The 17,286-nt window shown below is 41.1% G+C and overlaps 1 protein-coding gene and 1 pseudogene across 1 annotated transcript; both read left to right on the top strand.

The window, feature by feature from the left end:
• The first annotated feature begins 484 nt into the window (after positions 1-484).
• Sln (sarcolipin) lies at positions 485-5,061 on the top strand. The gene is made up of 2 exons (XM_090319810.1): positions 485-676; positions 4,466-5,061. The coding sequence occupies exon 2, from the start codon at positions 4,540-4,542 to the stop codon at positions 4,633-4,635; it is 96 nt and encodes a 31-aa protein (XP_090175936.1). The 5' UTR covers positions 485-676; positions 4,466-4,539; the 3' UTR covers positions 4,636-5,061.
• A 663-nt stretch (positions 5,062-5,724) lies between these two features.
• Positions 5,725-5,827, top strand: LOC150045621 (small nucleolar RNA SNORA40; annotated as a pseudogene).
• Positions 5,828-17,286: the final 11,459 nt, after the last annotated feature.

The raw sequence follows: 17,286 nt of genomic DNA on the forward strand, positions 1-17,286 counted from the left end.
CTTGCAGAAGGAACTAGATGAATGTGTAAACTTAAAATCCATGGGTTAGTTGAAAAATTGCATGGAGCAAATGACAAAGGAAATAATTTTCATTGCTTGGACTAATGCTAGTTTTAAAGAGAGCCTGTGGAATTCGGAATTCTTCAGTGCGTGTGTGTGTGTGTGTGTGTATGGGAGTGTGTGTGCATGCATGGAAATGTCTGGATTCAAGGCAGAGGACTCTTCACATTTCAAATGCCTAAACATATGGATGGTAAAACAAAGTCACAGTTTTACACCTTCGCACGCTAAGCGAGGAGAGCAGTTAACTGAAGCACTGATGTGTTAAATCAAGTCTGTCACTTTTGATTTATGGTGCTTTAAAGGCATGTTAGACATAAAGATACAAAAGATACATTTTAGTTGTCCCGAAAGTCAGGTAGAAACCCAAGGTTTTTAAATTCCTGGGTGGTGGTAAGAACAAAGTCTTAGTCTCGACATTTCCATGTCCTTCTGAACAGAAATAGGCTCGAATCTTCAGAGTGGCTCTTGTGAGATGCTTCTTTGGTGACGTCATACCAACACCCTCAGACTACTTTAGGCCCTGTTCAGAGTCCAGGAGTTCAGGCAGCCAGGGGACAGAAGGAGTTGGAGTCTGAATTGGAGAGAGTAAGGAAGACGCCTGCCACAGCCCAAGGTATGTCCTTGACCCTCATATCAGGTAACAGCAGAACTTTATGCTCAGCCTATAGAATGTGTGTATATGTGTGTGTGTGTGTGTGTGTGTGTGTATAGGTTGCACATGAGAAAGACAGAGAAGGATGTTTCATTTCCTAATGGATGCTCATTATACATGAATGTGATATTTCTTGAGATGCAAAGTGAGTATTATTGATTCCTGCTTTTCTCTGGTATGTATTTTCTCCCTTCTTATTTTTAAATTTTTTTTATATCATAAGTTATATCAAAGTTTCTAATCACAGAAAACCAGCATCAAACTTCTTGTTCAATTTTGTTCATGGCCCTTTGGGTTTTAGTTCATCCACTTTTGGGTCATGTAGCAATGAACTTGACCCTAGGGAAGATTTAACATGAAGGAGAGAACATTGTGTATACTGGCAGTGAAAAGGATTTCTGTTTTAATTCCTGCCTAACTTTGACTCATCCTTCCTAAATATACAAATAGGTGTGAAGGTTCATCTTACAGTTTTATGTAGTTAAGAGGTAAGCCACGGGAAAGAAGTGAACTCAGTAGCCGTTAATTCAGAGTGCATGAGGCAGGAGCAGTTTAAGCAACCATTATAAGCCATACATATAATGATCATTTATCAACAATTAGATCATTTTCAGCACCCAGAAATATATTCCTTGTTACCTTCCTTAGAAGTAAAAAAAAGTATAATACTATTTTCTACCTTGATTTTTAAAAAATGCCATATTGTTTTTCAAAGTGATTGAAAATTCATGCTTCATTTAGCTAGAACAGTTTAGTTGCAGTAACAAACCATTACTGTAATATTCCTGTGAGGTGATCTCTCTCTCTTTCTCTCCCTCCCCCTCTGTCTCCCCACCCTTCTCTCCTGTGCCAGTCCTGGGGCTTGAACACAGGGCCTGGGTGCTGTCCCTGAGCTTCTTTTGCTCAAGACAAGTGTCTACCATTTGAGCTACAGCAGCACTTCTGGCCTTTTGTGTTTATGTGGTTCTGGGAATTGAATCCAGGGCTTCATGCATGCTGAACAAGCACTCTGCCACTAAGGCACATTCCCAACCCATTCCTGCCCCCCCCACCCCTGCCGCCAGTATTATCCTGTTGGATCAAACCCTATGATTCCTTTTAATATAAGAGCTTAATCTAATCAACAGATTTGGTGAGTCAGCTAATTTGCTATTCCTGAACTGGGTCGTTTTGATAATTATAAACTGGCTTTCACTTTTTTCTTCCTATCTCCATATTTCTTGGGAACTTACTAAAAAAAAGGGCATTTAGATCATGGCTTGATGAGTTTATAGTAGGAGGCTGTGTTTGATTCCTTTGTCTCCAGGTGCTATGTCTAGATTCATTCTTCTCCTATTTCCTGAGTGCGTGGACATTTGGTCATATTCTCTCTTCCTCCTTTACCCACCAGTTTTCTTCTGTTTAATTCCCCCTCCAAGCAGATCTTTGGAAAGATTCTCATTGGCAGTTGACTACTTCCTTCCTGTTGAGGCACAAAGATAGTGAAGAAGTAAAAGGGAAAAGCAATATAAACCAGTCATTATTGGTCATATGTTAAACCCCCAACAATTACAAGACTAAAATGAACTATTCAGCTAGAATGAATAATTTGGCTCATTAATGCTATGACAGATACAGTAATTATAGTTACTAGTGTTATTTGATTAGGTGGCTCAAAAAAATCAGACAAATCCTGACTAGGAAAGCTTTTCACTCCTCAAACTCTCACCTTTAGCAAACAAAATACTTTAGCAAACAAAATCACTGAAGGTGGTCGACCGCATCACCTATGTTCTGGAGGTATGGTTTCCTGCATGCACAATGTGCAAGACTCTGAAGATTCAATTCCTGCTCTGAAATGTTTACAATCTAGGCACATCCTGGGCTGGACTAAAAATAGCTGGCACAAGTCCTGAAGCAGAAATACTCATGAGGTTAACACTTGTTCTTTGGACTGACTAGCAAAAGACTTTTGGTTGACCCCCAAAGGCTCTTTGCCCAGTGCAAAACCATGCAGCTGTTGGTACTATTTTACACCTTCAGCTGGACTGGATGAAGACTTCGGGCAGCCTGGAATCCAGAGGATTATGTGATCCTCTTCCCAAGGTTAGATAATTCAGTGTCACATGAGCAACACTTGAACTGTGACATTCTTTTCTTTTGGTGTCTTTACTTGCGGATGCCCTTAAGTTAGTGAAATAAACACATGTCTTTGTACACAACAGAAGTTAGAGAAAAATGACATTCTTTAAACTTCATTAAAGTATCAGTACAAAGAAAGAACAGAGTACAAATAAAGTATCAAGGAAGAAAGGAATCAGGACAAAAATATTGGTTTTTGTGACATCAACAAAGGAAGCCAGGCTTTCTATATTAATACCAGTTTACAAGTTTGTGTGTGTGTGTCAGAGAGAGAGAGAGAGAGAGAGAGAGAGAGAGAGAGAGAGAGAGAGAGAGAGAGAGAGAGAGAGAGAGAGAGAGAGAGAGAGAGAGATTTAAGGCACTGACTCATGTCCCTGTGGATGCTGGCAATAAGCTGGAGTGGAGAGTGGCAGTTCTCATCCAGAGATTTTGGACATCTGGGTGTAGGCAAGACGGGTTCCTGTCTCCTTGACTTTAGGATAGCAATCTACTTCCTGAACTCTCATATTGTCCCCTTAATCCCTTCTTTGTGTTCTTTCCTTAGTTCTTTTTTTCCCTCTCTTTCTTGTGGCACTGGGGATTAAACTAGGCCCTTACACTTCCTAGACAGGTGCTCTACCACCCAAACCAAGCCTGAAATCCCTTTTTTGCCTTTTTTACCTTTCCTAGGTAGGGTCATGGTTCCTGCCCATGCTGCCCTAGGCTTCTATCCACCTTGTGCTTCACGGTATTACTGGAGATGATAGGCATAAACCACTGACTTAGCCATTGTGCTTCTCTTGTAGCTGGTGGTATGTGCATACCACCATACCCAGCTATTGAGTGAGGTGGAATCTCTCAACTTTGTATGCCTAGACTCATTTCCAATCTCTGTCTATCCAATAGCTGGGATTACACTCTGAGTCACTGTGTCTGGTCTTTTAATCCCCTGTTCTTTTGCTTTTTCTTTGGTTGATTGTGGGGCTTAAACTCGGGGCTTAGGCGCTGTCCTTGAGCTCTTTTGTTGAGGACTAACCCACTACCACTTTGAGCTATAGCTCCACTTCCAGTTTTCTGGTGGTTAAGTGGGCTTTCCTGCCTTTGAACTTGGATTCTCAGATCAGCCTCTTGAGCAGCTATGATTACAGGCATGAGCCATCGACGTAATTCCCATTGCATTAGGGCTTACCTGGGTGACCTCATTGTTGTTTGTTCATTCTCCTTTTATGTTTGTACTTTTTATGTTTGAACGCAAACTCTTGCCATAGCTAAGTAAGCTCTCTACCACTTGAGCTCTGTCTCCAGCTCTATTTGCTATAGTTTTTTTTTTTTAAATTTCTATTTATTTTTTTCAGGTAGTGTCTCATGCTTTTTGCCTAGGGTTTGCTCTGGCCTGCAAACCCTATTACCCCTGATCTCCTGAGCAGCTGGGACTGCAAACATAAATCACCACTCCTACACTTGCTGACCAGAAGCCTGTCTCTCTCAGTGCAGTCACATCTTTAAGGAACTCGGGCTTTCACATAAAATGGTTGAGGGAGACACGGTCAACTCCTCTTCCCAACACATCTATTTTCTTGGAAGACCCAGCGTCATCCTTTCAAAACACTCAGTTATCTCCCCATGTCTTTTTCGGTTGCTTCCACTTAGGAGGTGAGGACAAGCCGGAAGTTGAGTTGTCTGGAAGCTGAGTCTGCCAGAAGTTCTCCCCAGCCAGTGTGAGGATGGAGCGGTCCACCCAGGAGCTGTTCCTCAACTTCACCGTGGTCCTCATCACTGTTCTCCTCATGTGGCTCCTTGTGAGGTCCTATCAGTACTGAGAGGCCAGGGTTTGCTCGCAAGCCTGCCTGGAAGTGCCTGCTGCCTGCCCTGAGAGCCCACAGCTGTCATTGTCATGGGGTGTTGCTCTTGGCACCCCTAGTTCCTCTGACCCTCCCTCACAATGCCTGACATATCCCAACAAGAGGGGTGATCCTGTGTTCTCTAAAGATGCTGCTTGCACAGCCTGCCAAGTGGTGACCAGTGAACACCAGATCTAGCCCCAGCTTCTACTGGCAATGTGTTAGACAGGCCGCAAGGTCAAAATCAAACTGGCTTCATGCTGCTGCTGCTGCTGCACTAGAGACCCCACCCCTCCCCACCCCACACCCCCACAGCCTGGAACCAAACTCTTCATTCACTCCACCAGAAGCAATGCTAGAGGAAGCCTCAGTTAACGTCTCGCATTTTCATGTGAATAAAGTCATACTCAACCCATGAAGATGGTTTCTTGGAATTTATTTATTTTAGCTTCTATGAGTGCTCTGTAGGTAGCATTTGCCCTTTGACTAGGAGGGAAATGACAAATGCTCTGGTATTTCTAGCAGTTGAGTCAAGCCAAGTCGCACCAACTGCTAAGGATTTGAAACCAAGTCATGCAAGGGTATCACCTTTCCAGCATTCCATCGGTTCGCATTCCTCAGCCTTTCCCCTTAACCAGGTCTAAGAGCAGAGGGAGAAAATTTCTGCTGCACTAGGAGGTCTGGGCCAGCACCTATAGGACCCACTAAAAGTAAAAAATCCCCTGAAGTCTTGTGGTTTAGCCAGAGTTCATCAAAATGATACATTGTACTAATAGCATCTCCATGTTTATTTTACTTAATTTCTATTTATCTATCCATCCATGTAGCTAGCTTAGCTGTTAGATCCTTTAACTTTGTGAGAATACTGTTAAGCCTCATCTTTCATTGCCCCTTCACCCTTCTTTGCTTAGATTCTGAGCAACCACTGAGGCACTGCCCACTTAGCACTGAGGTCCTGGATCAGTCTTACCTATACTCAAAGGGAGTCAGTAAATCCACGATGATTTCTCAAGGTAGAGCTGCTAGGTCTTCCTCAGACTGATTAAATAGAAACTTGGGGGTAGGGGAGGAGCTTTAAAGCTTTAAAGATAGGTACAAACAGTAAATCCTCTTTTGCAACCCAGAACTCATTGCTGAATATGAAATTTTGGTACATGTAAGAAGGAATACGATTCCTATAACAGTTGGCAAGGTGGGGGTTTGTTAATTCAGAGGTTGGCTTTGAGAAAAAAAGTTGATGTAAAAGCTAAGAAAAAAAAAAGAAAATTAAATCTTCTAGATGATTCCATTGTGTAGTAAAATTGAGAATCACTGGTACCCGCCATTTCTTCTCAATCTTTGATGTGATTGTGTGTTACAGTGGTCTTATTCAAATGCAGATTTGAATTTAGTGTTGATTCTGACTTGGCCTGGGGCAGATCAGGGAAATTTTAGACAAGCTCCCCAAGGAGGCCAGGATGTCTTCCAGAGCTTTCTATAAGTGCATGAATCCACTGAATCCTCTGTGGAAAAAGCCTTTGAAAAAACAAAGCACCCATGCTTGATATTTGTAGTTTTAAAGTATGGCCTACTTTCTCTCATCGTGGTGACCTTTCATAGATGTTCCCATTGCCTGAACTTCCATGTCTTTCTTTTCCTGGCTAACTCCTGTTCCTTTGCTGAGATTGTCATTAACTGTGATTACTTCTTGGAAGTTCTCCTCAAATCATTCCTTCTCTCTGGGCTTCAGGCCTAAGTTCTCATGTCACTTATCACATTATGTTAGTTTGTTTGTGTTTTTCCCATGTGTGTTTGTCTTGGGGACTTTCTTCCATGCTTAATTTTAGCTCCTACTTAGTCCATCATCCTCATTGGGTAAGTATCTGTTGAATTCATCATTGGCTGCCTGGCAGAACATAAAAGTCTTTGAAATAGACGGGTTCCATGATCTATATTTGCCGATGTGTGCTTTAAACAGAGGCATGAAAAAAGTTGTACTTCCAAAATTTTTATGACATTAATGAGCCATGCAAACTTTGAAAAAGAAAACTTTAGATAGTTGGAACAACCTTTTTAAAGGCAGTTAGCTTCTTTATAAAATATTCATGGTTACAGCTGTTTTTGATCTATATCACCACCCTGAACAATTCGACAATGTTTATGAATTACTCATCAAAGCCTAAATATGCTCAAGTGTGGTAAGCATATTTTCAAGTTTATCTACCAACAGGGTGAAATTTCTAAAATTAGGGTCAGGCTTGATATATAATATAATTGCTATCTGGGGGCCTCTGTCTCACACCTATAATCCTAGCTACTCAGGAGGCTGAGAATTACCGTTCAAAGCCAACCCAGGCAGGAAAGTCCGTGACTCTTTTTTTTTTTTTTTGCCAGTCCTGGGCTTAAGCTCAGGGCCTGAGCACTGTCCTTGGATTTTTCTCAAGGTTAGAACTCTACCACTTGAGTTTCAGCACCACTTCTGGCTTTTTCTAAGTATGTGGTACCAAGGAATCGAACCCCGGTCTTCGTGTATGCTAGGCAAGCACTCTACCACTAGGCCAAACTCCCAGCCCAGTCCGTGACTCTTATGTTCAATTAACCACCAGAAAAATGGAAGTGGTGCTGTGGCTCAAAGCAGTAGAGTGCTAGCCTTGAGCTGAAGAGCTTAGAGACAAAACCCAGGCCCAGAATTCTAGCCCCCTAACTCACAAAATATTGCATACTTACTGTGTCTTAGGAATGTTCCCATATTTTATTTTACTTAAAAGAAACCTTGTGAAGCATATATTAACTAATTCATTATGTTTTTGAGATGAGAGTCTCATTATGTTGTTTAGGTGGGTGTTCAACCCCGGGACTCAAGTGACCCTCTGGCTTGAGAGTTCTGAGTATTTGAGTTCAGGTATGTGGTACCAGACCCGACAGAGCTGAAACACTTATCTTTATTCAGGCCATAAAAAGGAGGAAATAGAGGCTTGGAATTTATGCGATTAGCTCTAAAACACAGAGAAGGGAGGCAAATCCAGTTCTCTTTAACTTTGAGACCAGGCACACATTCCTCTTCTAGCCCTCTGTACTATCAGATGACCCAACTATGCAAGACAGGTTTCTTCTACTCTGGACTGAAAGTGCCAAAAGTATGGTATTATATCAAGTCTCTAAATAAATACTTCTGGATAAATACCTTATTTGTTTTATGGTTTAATCATATGGGATGTGCAACTCATACATGGCTTTATATTTCAAGTGTTTGAAACAAGTCCCAGATCATCTGTTCTCTCACTTAGCTGGGCAGAGAAAATAATAAGAGTCCTGATGGCTGGTTAGCCGTCATCAACGTGTCGTTGTTATCTGTTGGCCTTGAGTGGAAATGACACCTCCATTTAATGCATTAGCTAGGAATGCACACTTTCAGGAATTTGTCACAGGGTAATTTTCATTTCCCACACATTAGACCGTTTAAAAACAAGACTCTGCAAGGGGAGGGGAGAGAGCCTGGGCACTGGATTCACAGTAAGAATTTTGTGATTCTGTGTTATTATGACCATAGGCCAATTTCTGAACTTTGATGGAACTTATAGTTTCCTTTGGATACTAAATCTTCCTTTAAAATAAAGCTGAATAGAAGAAAATTCATCAGGTGGCTCACACCTGTAACCCTAGCTACCCAGGAGACTGAGATCTGAGCATCGCAGCCATAGCACCAATTCTGGTTTTCTGGTGGTTAACTGGAGATGAGTCTCACAGACTTTAGTGGGCTTTGAACCACCATTCTCAGATCTCAGTTCCCTGAGTAACTAGGATTACAGTCGTGAGCCACTGGCACCGGCTGGTTTATTTTGAATGTCACTTATGGCAGATCACATCCTTGATATTGAATTTGATTGATAATTAGGCTCTGAGCCATTAAGCATTCTGTTTAGTTAAAATATATTTCCCACAAAGACCTTAGTAACTTGTTCCAGATTTTTTTCTTTGTCTTTTCTTCCTTCCTTCTTTTCTTTTTTCTTTTGCCAGTCCTGGGGCTAGTATTCAGGGCCTGAGTACTGCACTTGAACTTCTTTTGCTCAAGGCTAGCACTCTACTACTTGACCCACAATGCCTCTTGCATTCTTCTGAACGAAAGGACATCAGTCTTAGCAACACTAAAATGGTAAAGCAAAAAAACAGAAAAACAAACAAAAAAAACTTAATTAAAAATTAAAATAGGGGGGCCTGGAGTTAGGCCTAGTGGTAGAGTGCTTGCCTAGCATGCACAAAGGCCCGGGTTCGATTGCTCAGTACCACATACATACAAAAAAGCTGGAATGGAATTGAGGCTCAAGTGGCAGAGCAGTAGCCTTGAGGAAAAAACTCAAGGACAGTGCTCAGGCTCTGAGTTCAAGCCCTAGGACTGGCAAAAAAATAAAAAAAAAATAAAAAGGTTAAGCAAGTCCATCATGTTAGAAAGAATGATATATTAGAATCTGGTTGTAGGATGTATATTTTGAAATAGTCTAATTTTTTAATTTGTAAAGTTAAAAAAGTAATTATGATGATTGAAAAAATAAATACTAGAAGAATTTTGTTTTCCCCATTTGGGTGCCAATCAGAAAAGAATTTGGCCCTGAATATAACTTGTTCAAATTTATTATACTGTTTTTAATTACTGTGTTAATCATCATAATGTCATATATTTTGGGGGAAGAAATAAACTTATTAACATTTTATTTGGCTGGTATTTCCTTGAAGCTTTTAAGGCTTTGTTGGCTGAGTGAAGTTTTACTCCAAGTTATTTTATGAAATCATTCTTAGTTCTTTCATAAACAAAACTTCTTGCTTGTGTTTGATAGCTTTTAGTTTTAGTATGTTAAAATTTTGAATTATTATTATAAAGGTGATATACAGAAGGGCTACAGTTATAGAAGTCAGGTGATGAGTACATTTTGTGTGTGTGTGTGTGTGTGTGTGTGTGTGTGTGTGTGTGTGTGTGTGCCAGTTCTGGGGCTGGAACTCAGGGCCTGGGAACTGTCCTTGGGCTTTCTCAAGGCTAGTACACTACCACTTGAGCCATAGCACCACTTCCGGGTTTTTTCCTGTATATGTGGTAAGGAGGAATCAAATTTGGAGCTTTGTGCATGCTTAACAAGCACTCTACCACTAGGCCCCACCCCTAGTCCAAGCACTTTTCTTTTTAGACAATGTCATCCCTTCTCTCGCACTTTCCCAGTTTTGCCCTTCCTTGCCTTCCCACAAGTTGTACACTTTAATTTTCAACATAGTGTTTAATAAGTACTGTTACTGCATTTGTTTATCCTTTGTCCCACCATTTCTGTGCCTACCTTCATGCTCTCAAAGACATGGAAGTCAACAAACCACACAAAAACAACAACAAGGGAAAAAATCTTTTGTTTCCATTTCCTGGAGTTCATTTTGATAAATATTATTTTGTATGATCCAGCCGCAAATAGGCACTGCACCTTTGTGTCTGTCTCTTGAGAGCATCCTCCATGGTTCTCACTGTGTGGGAGTGCCTAGAGTCCTGTCTAATTTATCATGTGCCAGTGTATTTTAGATTTAGCTTCCACATGTGAAAGAAAACATGCACTGTCTCCCCGATATTGGTTTACCCCACTAGTTTTTAATATTTTATGACTAAAACAAATCCTTTGGGCCTAGACTTCAGTGGCTGTTGAGAATTTGTTGACCTGCCAAGTCTTGAACATTGACCCAATGTAGCCATCTCTGTGGGATCCAGAGTGTTATGAAGAGATATCAACATGGTGAAGCCCTTTGACTTTCTAGATAGTGTGGTATCCTTTCAAATGAATGTTCTCTGTTGAACAATAACCCATAATAATGTTTATACTAGACCACATGGCAGCAGCCCCAAATTTCAGGAGAGATAGGAGAAATAATCCCACATACATATAGGGTTAATTTCAAAAACTAGGAGCAGGGGCTGAGAATTTGTTTTAGTGGTAGAGTGCTTGCCTAGCATACACAAAGATCTGGGTTCAATTCCTCAGTACCATATACATAGAAAAAAGCCGAACATGGTGCTGTGGCTCAAGTGGTAGAGCTTTAGCCTCAAGAAAGCCCAAGGACAATGCTCAGGACCTGAGTTCAAGGCCCAGGACTTGCAAAACAAAACATGGAGCATTTGTTTCCTGGTGACCCATCTAACTCCAGTAAAGTTTCTGCACGGTCTCAGCTACAGGAGATTTCAAAGACACTCACTTCAGATATTGATTTTTGGAAAGGAGAGATAGACTTTCATGAGTTACTACTTAGGATTTGTTCATGACAGTGCTAGAGTAAGAAGCCAAAGCAGGGATGTTTAGGTCCCCATACATCTAATTGGCTCCTCTCTATAACCGAAGTCCTCTACTGGAAGTTGTCATCCTAAAGCTCAGGTTGGGTAGAAAAGGGAAAATTCTTTTCCCTATAGGCTGTGGTCTAAAGACTCTGTCCCCTTGCCCATATATAATTGACAGTGCATAATGCAGTGTCCCTAAGCTGTTTTGCTCCAGGCTAGTGCTCTATCACTTAGAGCTATCTCACCACCACTTCTGCTTTTCTGGTAGTCCACTGGAGACAAAAGTCTCAAGGACTTTCCTGCTTGGGCCGTCTTTGGACCTTGATCCTCAGATCTGTCTCCCGAGCAGCTAGGATTACGGGTGTGAGCGACCAGCGCCTGACTATGGCTGTTTTGATGATAAACAGTTCCCCCAGCATTGAGGTTGGAGGTGGAAAGAAAACTTCAGCCAGGATCAATCTTTCATCGGTGGGGCGCCATACTCAGCTCCCGTGACCTCTGAGATGCCTGACAATGTTGTTGGATGGTTTCCTTGAGAACTTTATTTACAACTCTCAGATGTTAACCCAGCTGCTCACAGATACCTTTCAGATCTTTCCTTACTCTCAAGGAACTTGATCTAAATAGGAATCATCACAGGCACCGAGATTTTGGCTAGAAAACTTTTCTAGTGACACAATATCCCAGGCCCTTGAGGTGCCAGAAGAATTCTTTCCGTCCTTCTTCCTCAGGAGAAAGGCATTCGGGTGTTGCAGAAACAGCAAAACAGCCTTGGGCAACTGTTGGATACTTGAGTTTTAATCCTGACTCTACTAATTGGCAGTTGACCAAAGACAAACTAAACTCCCCTAGTCACAGTTTTCTCATCTAAGCATGCATGCAGATCCTGTTAAGGATCTCAGAAGATAGTGGCAAAAACAGTTATGGGCACAAAATACATCTGACATACCCAAATATGGTAGACTCATCGTCAACTATATGTAACTATGATTTTTGGTAGCTACTAGAATGAGCACTGAGTCCCTGTAAAATGAACTTTGGAGCCTGCAGTGACTACCCAAAATAAAAGAAAGAATGACATGAATGGAAACTAGGGGAGGAGGCAGTGTTTGTGGGGGGATAGAAGCCAGCAGGAGAGGTGGAAGATGAAAGAAGAACAGGAAGAGAGGCCAATATGATTGAATTGCTTCATACACATTCACGAAAGGAGAATAATGAAACCCATTAAGAATTGTTTAAGAAAGGTGGAGAGGGATATAGGGAAGACTAACAGAGAGGATAAACTTGATTATATTTTTGCAATGAAATTTCTTTGTAAATCAATATATGCTGATGAAAAAGAGAAGAAATAAGCTTTTGAGACTTTATTGTTCTGTCAAGTCTAGTCCTGCATTGTGTGTGTGTGTGTGTGTGTGTGTGTGTGTGTGTGTGTGTTGGATTGAGCAAGAGAAAACAAAATAAAACAGGATTTTTGATTTTTTTTTGTTTTATTTAAAAGGCCTCATATATTTCTTTTGGATTCAACCTTATATACTCCAATGTTTTGCTATTATGACTAGGATATTTTTCTATTTGGAAAAAAAAACAAATGTCTAAAAATTGGGTTGTGTGTGTGTGTGTGTGTGTGTGTGTGTGTGTACGCTCTCGAGTGTGTCTGCATGTAGAACTGGAGCTTGAACTTGGGCCTGGGTGCTATCCTTGAGCTCTTATTTTATTTTATTTATTGTTATTGTAGAGTTGATGAACAAAAGAGTTACAGTTACATGAATTGGGTAATGAGTAATGAGTACAATTCTTTTTGAACTAAGTCTCTCCTTCCCTCCCTCTCTCCTAGTTTTCCCTTCCTGTCCCCACCCACAGATGCGTAGTTCAATTTCCACACAGTGTCTAGTAAGTACCACTGTTGTATTTGTTCACCCTTGTTCCACCTCTTCTGAGCCTCTCCCTTACCCTTCCAAATACAAACAAAACAAAACAAAAGGAAAAGAAACCCCAAACAGCAACAATGGCAAATAAAAATATCCCTTGTTTCCTTTCCTTGGAGTTCATTTCATAGAATATTATTTTATATGATCATATGCACATATGAGCCTTTGTCAACCACTCCTGAGCTCTTTTACTCGAGACTAGTGCTCTACCACTGGAGACACAGCATTACTGCTGGCATCTTGTGGCTAATTGAAGGTAAGACTCTTAGGGACTTTTCCTTCCTGGGCTGGTTTCGAACTGCACTCTTCAACTCTTAGCCTCCTGAATAACAAGGATTACCACCAGTAACTGGCTTAAAATAGATTGATATTAATCTTGTTTTAGTTCTGGGGCTTGTACTCAGGACCTAAGCACTGTCCTTGGGCTTTCTCAAGATTAGAGCTTTACCACTTGAGCCACAGCCCCACTTCTGGCTTTTTCTATGTATATGGTCCTGAGGAGGAAAGCACTCTACCACTAGGCCAGATTCCTACCCTGATATTAATCTTGCATTTGCTTACAATATCTGTATTGTATCTTCAGCCACATTGCAAATCTCTTTCCAGCTGTTGCTGCACTGAAATTTCCTTTTATTTCTTTCATTCAGATGTGTATACCTCGTGCCTTTTAAAAATCCACATTGCATTGACCAGGTTTGCCCATAACATGCTTAACAATGGTATTGATCTCTCCATATTTGATATCCTGCAGGCTCCTCCTCCACCCAATCCTTTGACTGAAAGAAAAGGATGAACACAGACACACACGCACAATGCATAGGCACACACATACACAGCAGAGGGAGCCCCAGCACAATACAAAAGCTGCAAGGCCACTGAAGACACACAATGGAGATTACTGGGCATTTGCTCAATTTTTGCACTGCTGGTAGTTTACTCGATCAATCAACATCTGGCAAGTGCCAGGCTCACAGATTCACTAACCCTTTAGATAACAGAGCTGAACCTGGCTCCGTTCCTATTCTCAAGAAACCCATAATATAGGCAAGCCCGGGGAATGAATCAGTGTGTTCACTAATGAAAAGGGCATTGATTTTCCACTTAGGGTATCTCGGCCCTACACTTGGGGCTTGGCTTTTGTAATCTCATCTGTTCCTTCACGTTAGTATTGCATTTCTCAGATGATATAATTCACTGAATCCTCATAATGACCCTGTGAAAGTTTCCCTGGGCACCCAGGACAGGTGAAGAGAGACATGAGGCCATCATCTCTCTTGGGGAAAGGACTCCAAGATCATAGGGTAGAGAGTTATTTCACTCTGTGGAGGGTGAAAATGGGGATACTGTTTTGATGGGGTAGGTGTTGAAAGCTCAGGGGCCAGGAATTTGGCCTAATGGTAAAGTGCTTGCCTAGCATGCACGAAAACCTGGTTCGATTCCTTGGTACCACATATACATAAAAAAACAAAGCCTGAAATGATGCTGCAGATCAAGCAGTAGAGGTCTGGCCTTGAGAAAGCCCAAGGACAGTGCTCAGGCCCTGAGATCAAGCCCCAGGATTGGCAAAAAAAAAAAAAAAAAAAAAAAAAAAAAAAAAAAAAAAAGCCACCCTGGGTAGCAACGTCCACGAAATTCTTGTCTCCAACTCATACTAAAAAGCTGGAAATGGACCTGTAGCTCAAAATAATAGAACACTAGCCTTAAGCACAAATGCTCGGCCACAATGCTCAGGCTCTGAGCTCAAGCTCTAGGACTAGTACCAAATACTAAGTAAATAAATATATACATATATACCAAATACTAAATACTTGACATTCTCTACATCATCCAATTATGTGTTTGAACTCTAAGGTTCTGTGTTCCAAGGAGAAAAAGATATTTGATCCTTTTCCTCACTGTCACAAAGAACAATTGACATGGGTCTCTGCACTCCTGGAATATCTGAAATGCTTTTGGAGAAATGAGAAGAGCCAGAAGATGATTCTTTTCATCATCCGGAATTTGAAGCCTGTGAGCACAGTCCCCCGTCCTAGTTTTGAACTGACAGGTTGTTGGCTTTCTCTCTCTTTCTTGGAGTTCTCCGATGAAGAGCTGATTGCTTGACCAAAATGGAGTTATGCTTTTATATCCTGACCCCTCACACAATGTCCGGCATGCAGCATAAAGCTTTACTGGTGAGTGGATAGAGCATGCTACCTCCCAGCCATCAGATGGCTTCAGAATGAGGCAAATATTTCTTCGATGACTAGAAACTCCATTCACACAACAGCATCATAAACAAGGCTGCTCCAGGGTGTGGAGAGCCCTGAGTGGGAGGAAAAAAGATTCTGGGTGAGCAGTGACATGAGGGAAAATGAATATGGTGCTGAAACTGTCCTTCCTTGCAGCAGTTGATCATAACGCGACATAAATATTCATGGTGTCATTATTCAGAGTTGTGAGATGTTAGCAGAGGATGTCCTTTTTGGAAGTTTTGCTTCAGTGCTTGAAATTATTACTGATTAAAATATGGAATATAAATAAAAGCCCAAACTTAAACTCAGTGGACCAGTAAGTCGAATACAAATTCTTTTTTTTTTTTTTTTTTTTTTTGCCAGTCTTGCAGCTTGAACTCCGCTTGAGCACTGCCCTTTGGGCTTTCTCAAGACTAGAGCTCTATCACTTCAGCTACAGCAACACTAGGCCACTAGGGAAACTCTTGGCCCATGAATGCTTAAATAGTTGTGTGAAAGCCATTCTTGGTGAACAGACCAAGGTCTGTTGGGTGCCATTGTTTAAGACAGAGTGTGTCACCAGTCTATCTTTACCTCTGCCAAAACACATACACGATTTTACACTTGAGGCTATTCTTTCTTTCTCATCAAATATTAATTTATTATTTAAATGAAAACATTTATTCCTTTAAAAAATTATAGATGCCATCTGTACTCCCTGAAGGAAATGTGGGGGAAAATACAGTGATTTCTAATTCATTAACCCAAAGATAATCATTCTGGCATATTTTCTTTCAGGTTTTAATTTTTTTCTAAAAAATACAGAATTTAAGTGTTTAGCTGGAGGGGTCTAGCATATGGTTGTGTAATGTGAAGGAAGCCAGAAAAATTGAGTTTGCTGCATATCATTGCCAGTTTCTAGCTGGAAAACTTTGAGCAAAGCATTCAGATTTTACCTGCCTCAATTTCCCTCTTTGTAAAGTATGGATAAAACCAATGTGCCTCAAGCTGGGCGTGGTGGCTAACACCTGTAATCCTAGCTACTCAGGAGGCTGAGATCTGAGGATCAAGGTTCAAAGCCAGCCTGGGCACAAAAGGATCTGAGACTCTCATCTCCACTTAACCCCTAGAAAACTGGAAGTGGGGCTGTGACTCAAGGGTAGGGTGGTATCCTTGAGCTGAAGAGCTCAGGGACAGCTCCCAGGTTGAGTTCAAGCTCCATGACTCATGACAAAACAAAACAAAACAACAACAGAAAAAAACAATGTGCCTCAGAGTTTGCTTTCATTTTAAAGAAAACGATTAATTTAGAGCACTTGCCTCAGGGACAGCATGTAGTGTGTGGTCAGTGATTAATAATAACATAATTCATCTGGTCCTAGAAATCATTCTACTCGCCTTCCTTTACCTGACTGCTACATGCAACCAAATACTATTAAGACTTTGGATTACTCAAATGTTCCCCTCTTCATTTTTTTTTGGGTGAGTATTGGAGCTTGAACTCAGGACCTGGGCTCTGTCTCTTAGCATTTTCACTCAAAACTAGAATGCTAACACTTGAGCCACAGCATAATTTCTGGCTTTTTCCTGTTTTAAGAGTCTCACAGATTTTCTACCCAGGCAGGTTTTAAACTGTGATACTCTGATCTCAGTTTCCTGAGTGGCTAGAATTACAGGTATGGGCATCTAGCGTAATACATCTCTTTTTATGAAGAGATAAAATACCTGATTTTATCTCCTCAGTCTCTGTGTTGGTCAGGCTCCCAGAATTTCTTGCTTGGGAACATATTCCTAGGTAAAAAAATAAATGGACCAAAGTCACCTTTTTTTTTCCAGTCCTGGGATTTGAGCTCAGGGCCTGAGCACTGTTCTTGCACTTTCTCAAGGCTAGAGGTCTACCAATCAAGCAACAGCACCACTTCTGCCTTTTTCTATGTATGTGGTACCAAGGAATCAAATCCAGGTCTTTGTGCATGCTAGAGGCAAGCACTCTACCACTAGGCCCAACTCCCAGCCCTCAAAGTCACTGTTTTGCTTACTATTTAATCCCCAGACTTGGCATGATGCCCTGCACTAAAATAAATTCTCAATAAATATTTGCTGAAGTGAATTAATGAGGACACTAACTAGAAGGACAGAATTTAGACATTAATTTTTTGCTAGAACAAGCTCTTAACCGAAAACCAAACTGGATAAAAACCAAACCATAAAC

The sequence above is a fragment of the Megascapheus bottae genome, chromosome 27 (genome assembly GCF_031878675.1).
Source record: "Megascapheus bottae isolate mThoBot1 chromosome 27, mThoBot2.hap1, whole genome shotgun sequence".
NCBI classification, from domain to species: Eukaryota; Metazoa; Chordata; class Mammalia; order Rodentia; family Geomyidae; genus Megascapheus; species Megascapheus bottae.

What these genes read in the sequence shown, in the direction of transcription:
- Sln (XM_090319810.1), top strand. Translation starts at nt 4,540, where the DNA reads ATGGAGCGGTCCACCCAGGAGCTGTTCCTCAACTTCACCGTGGTCCTC.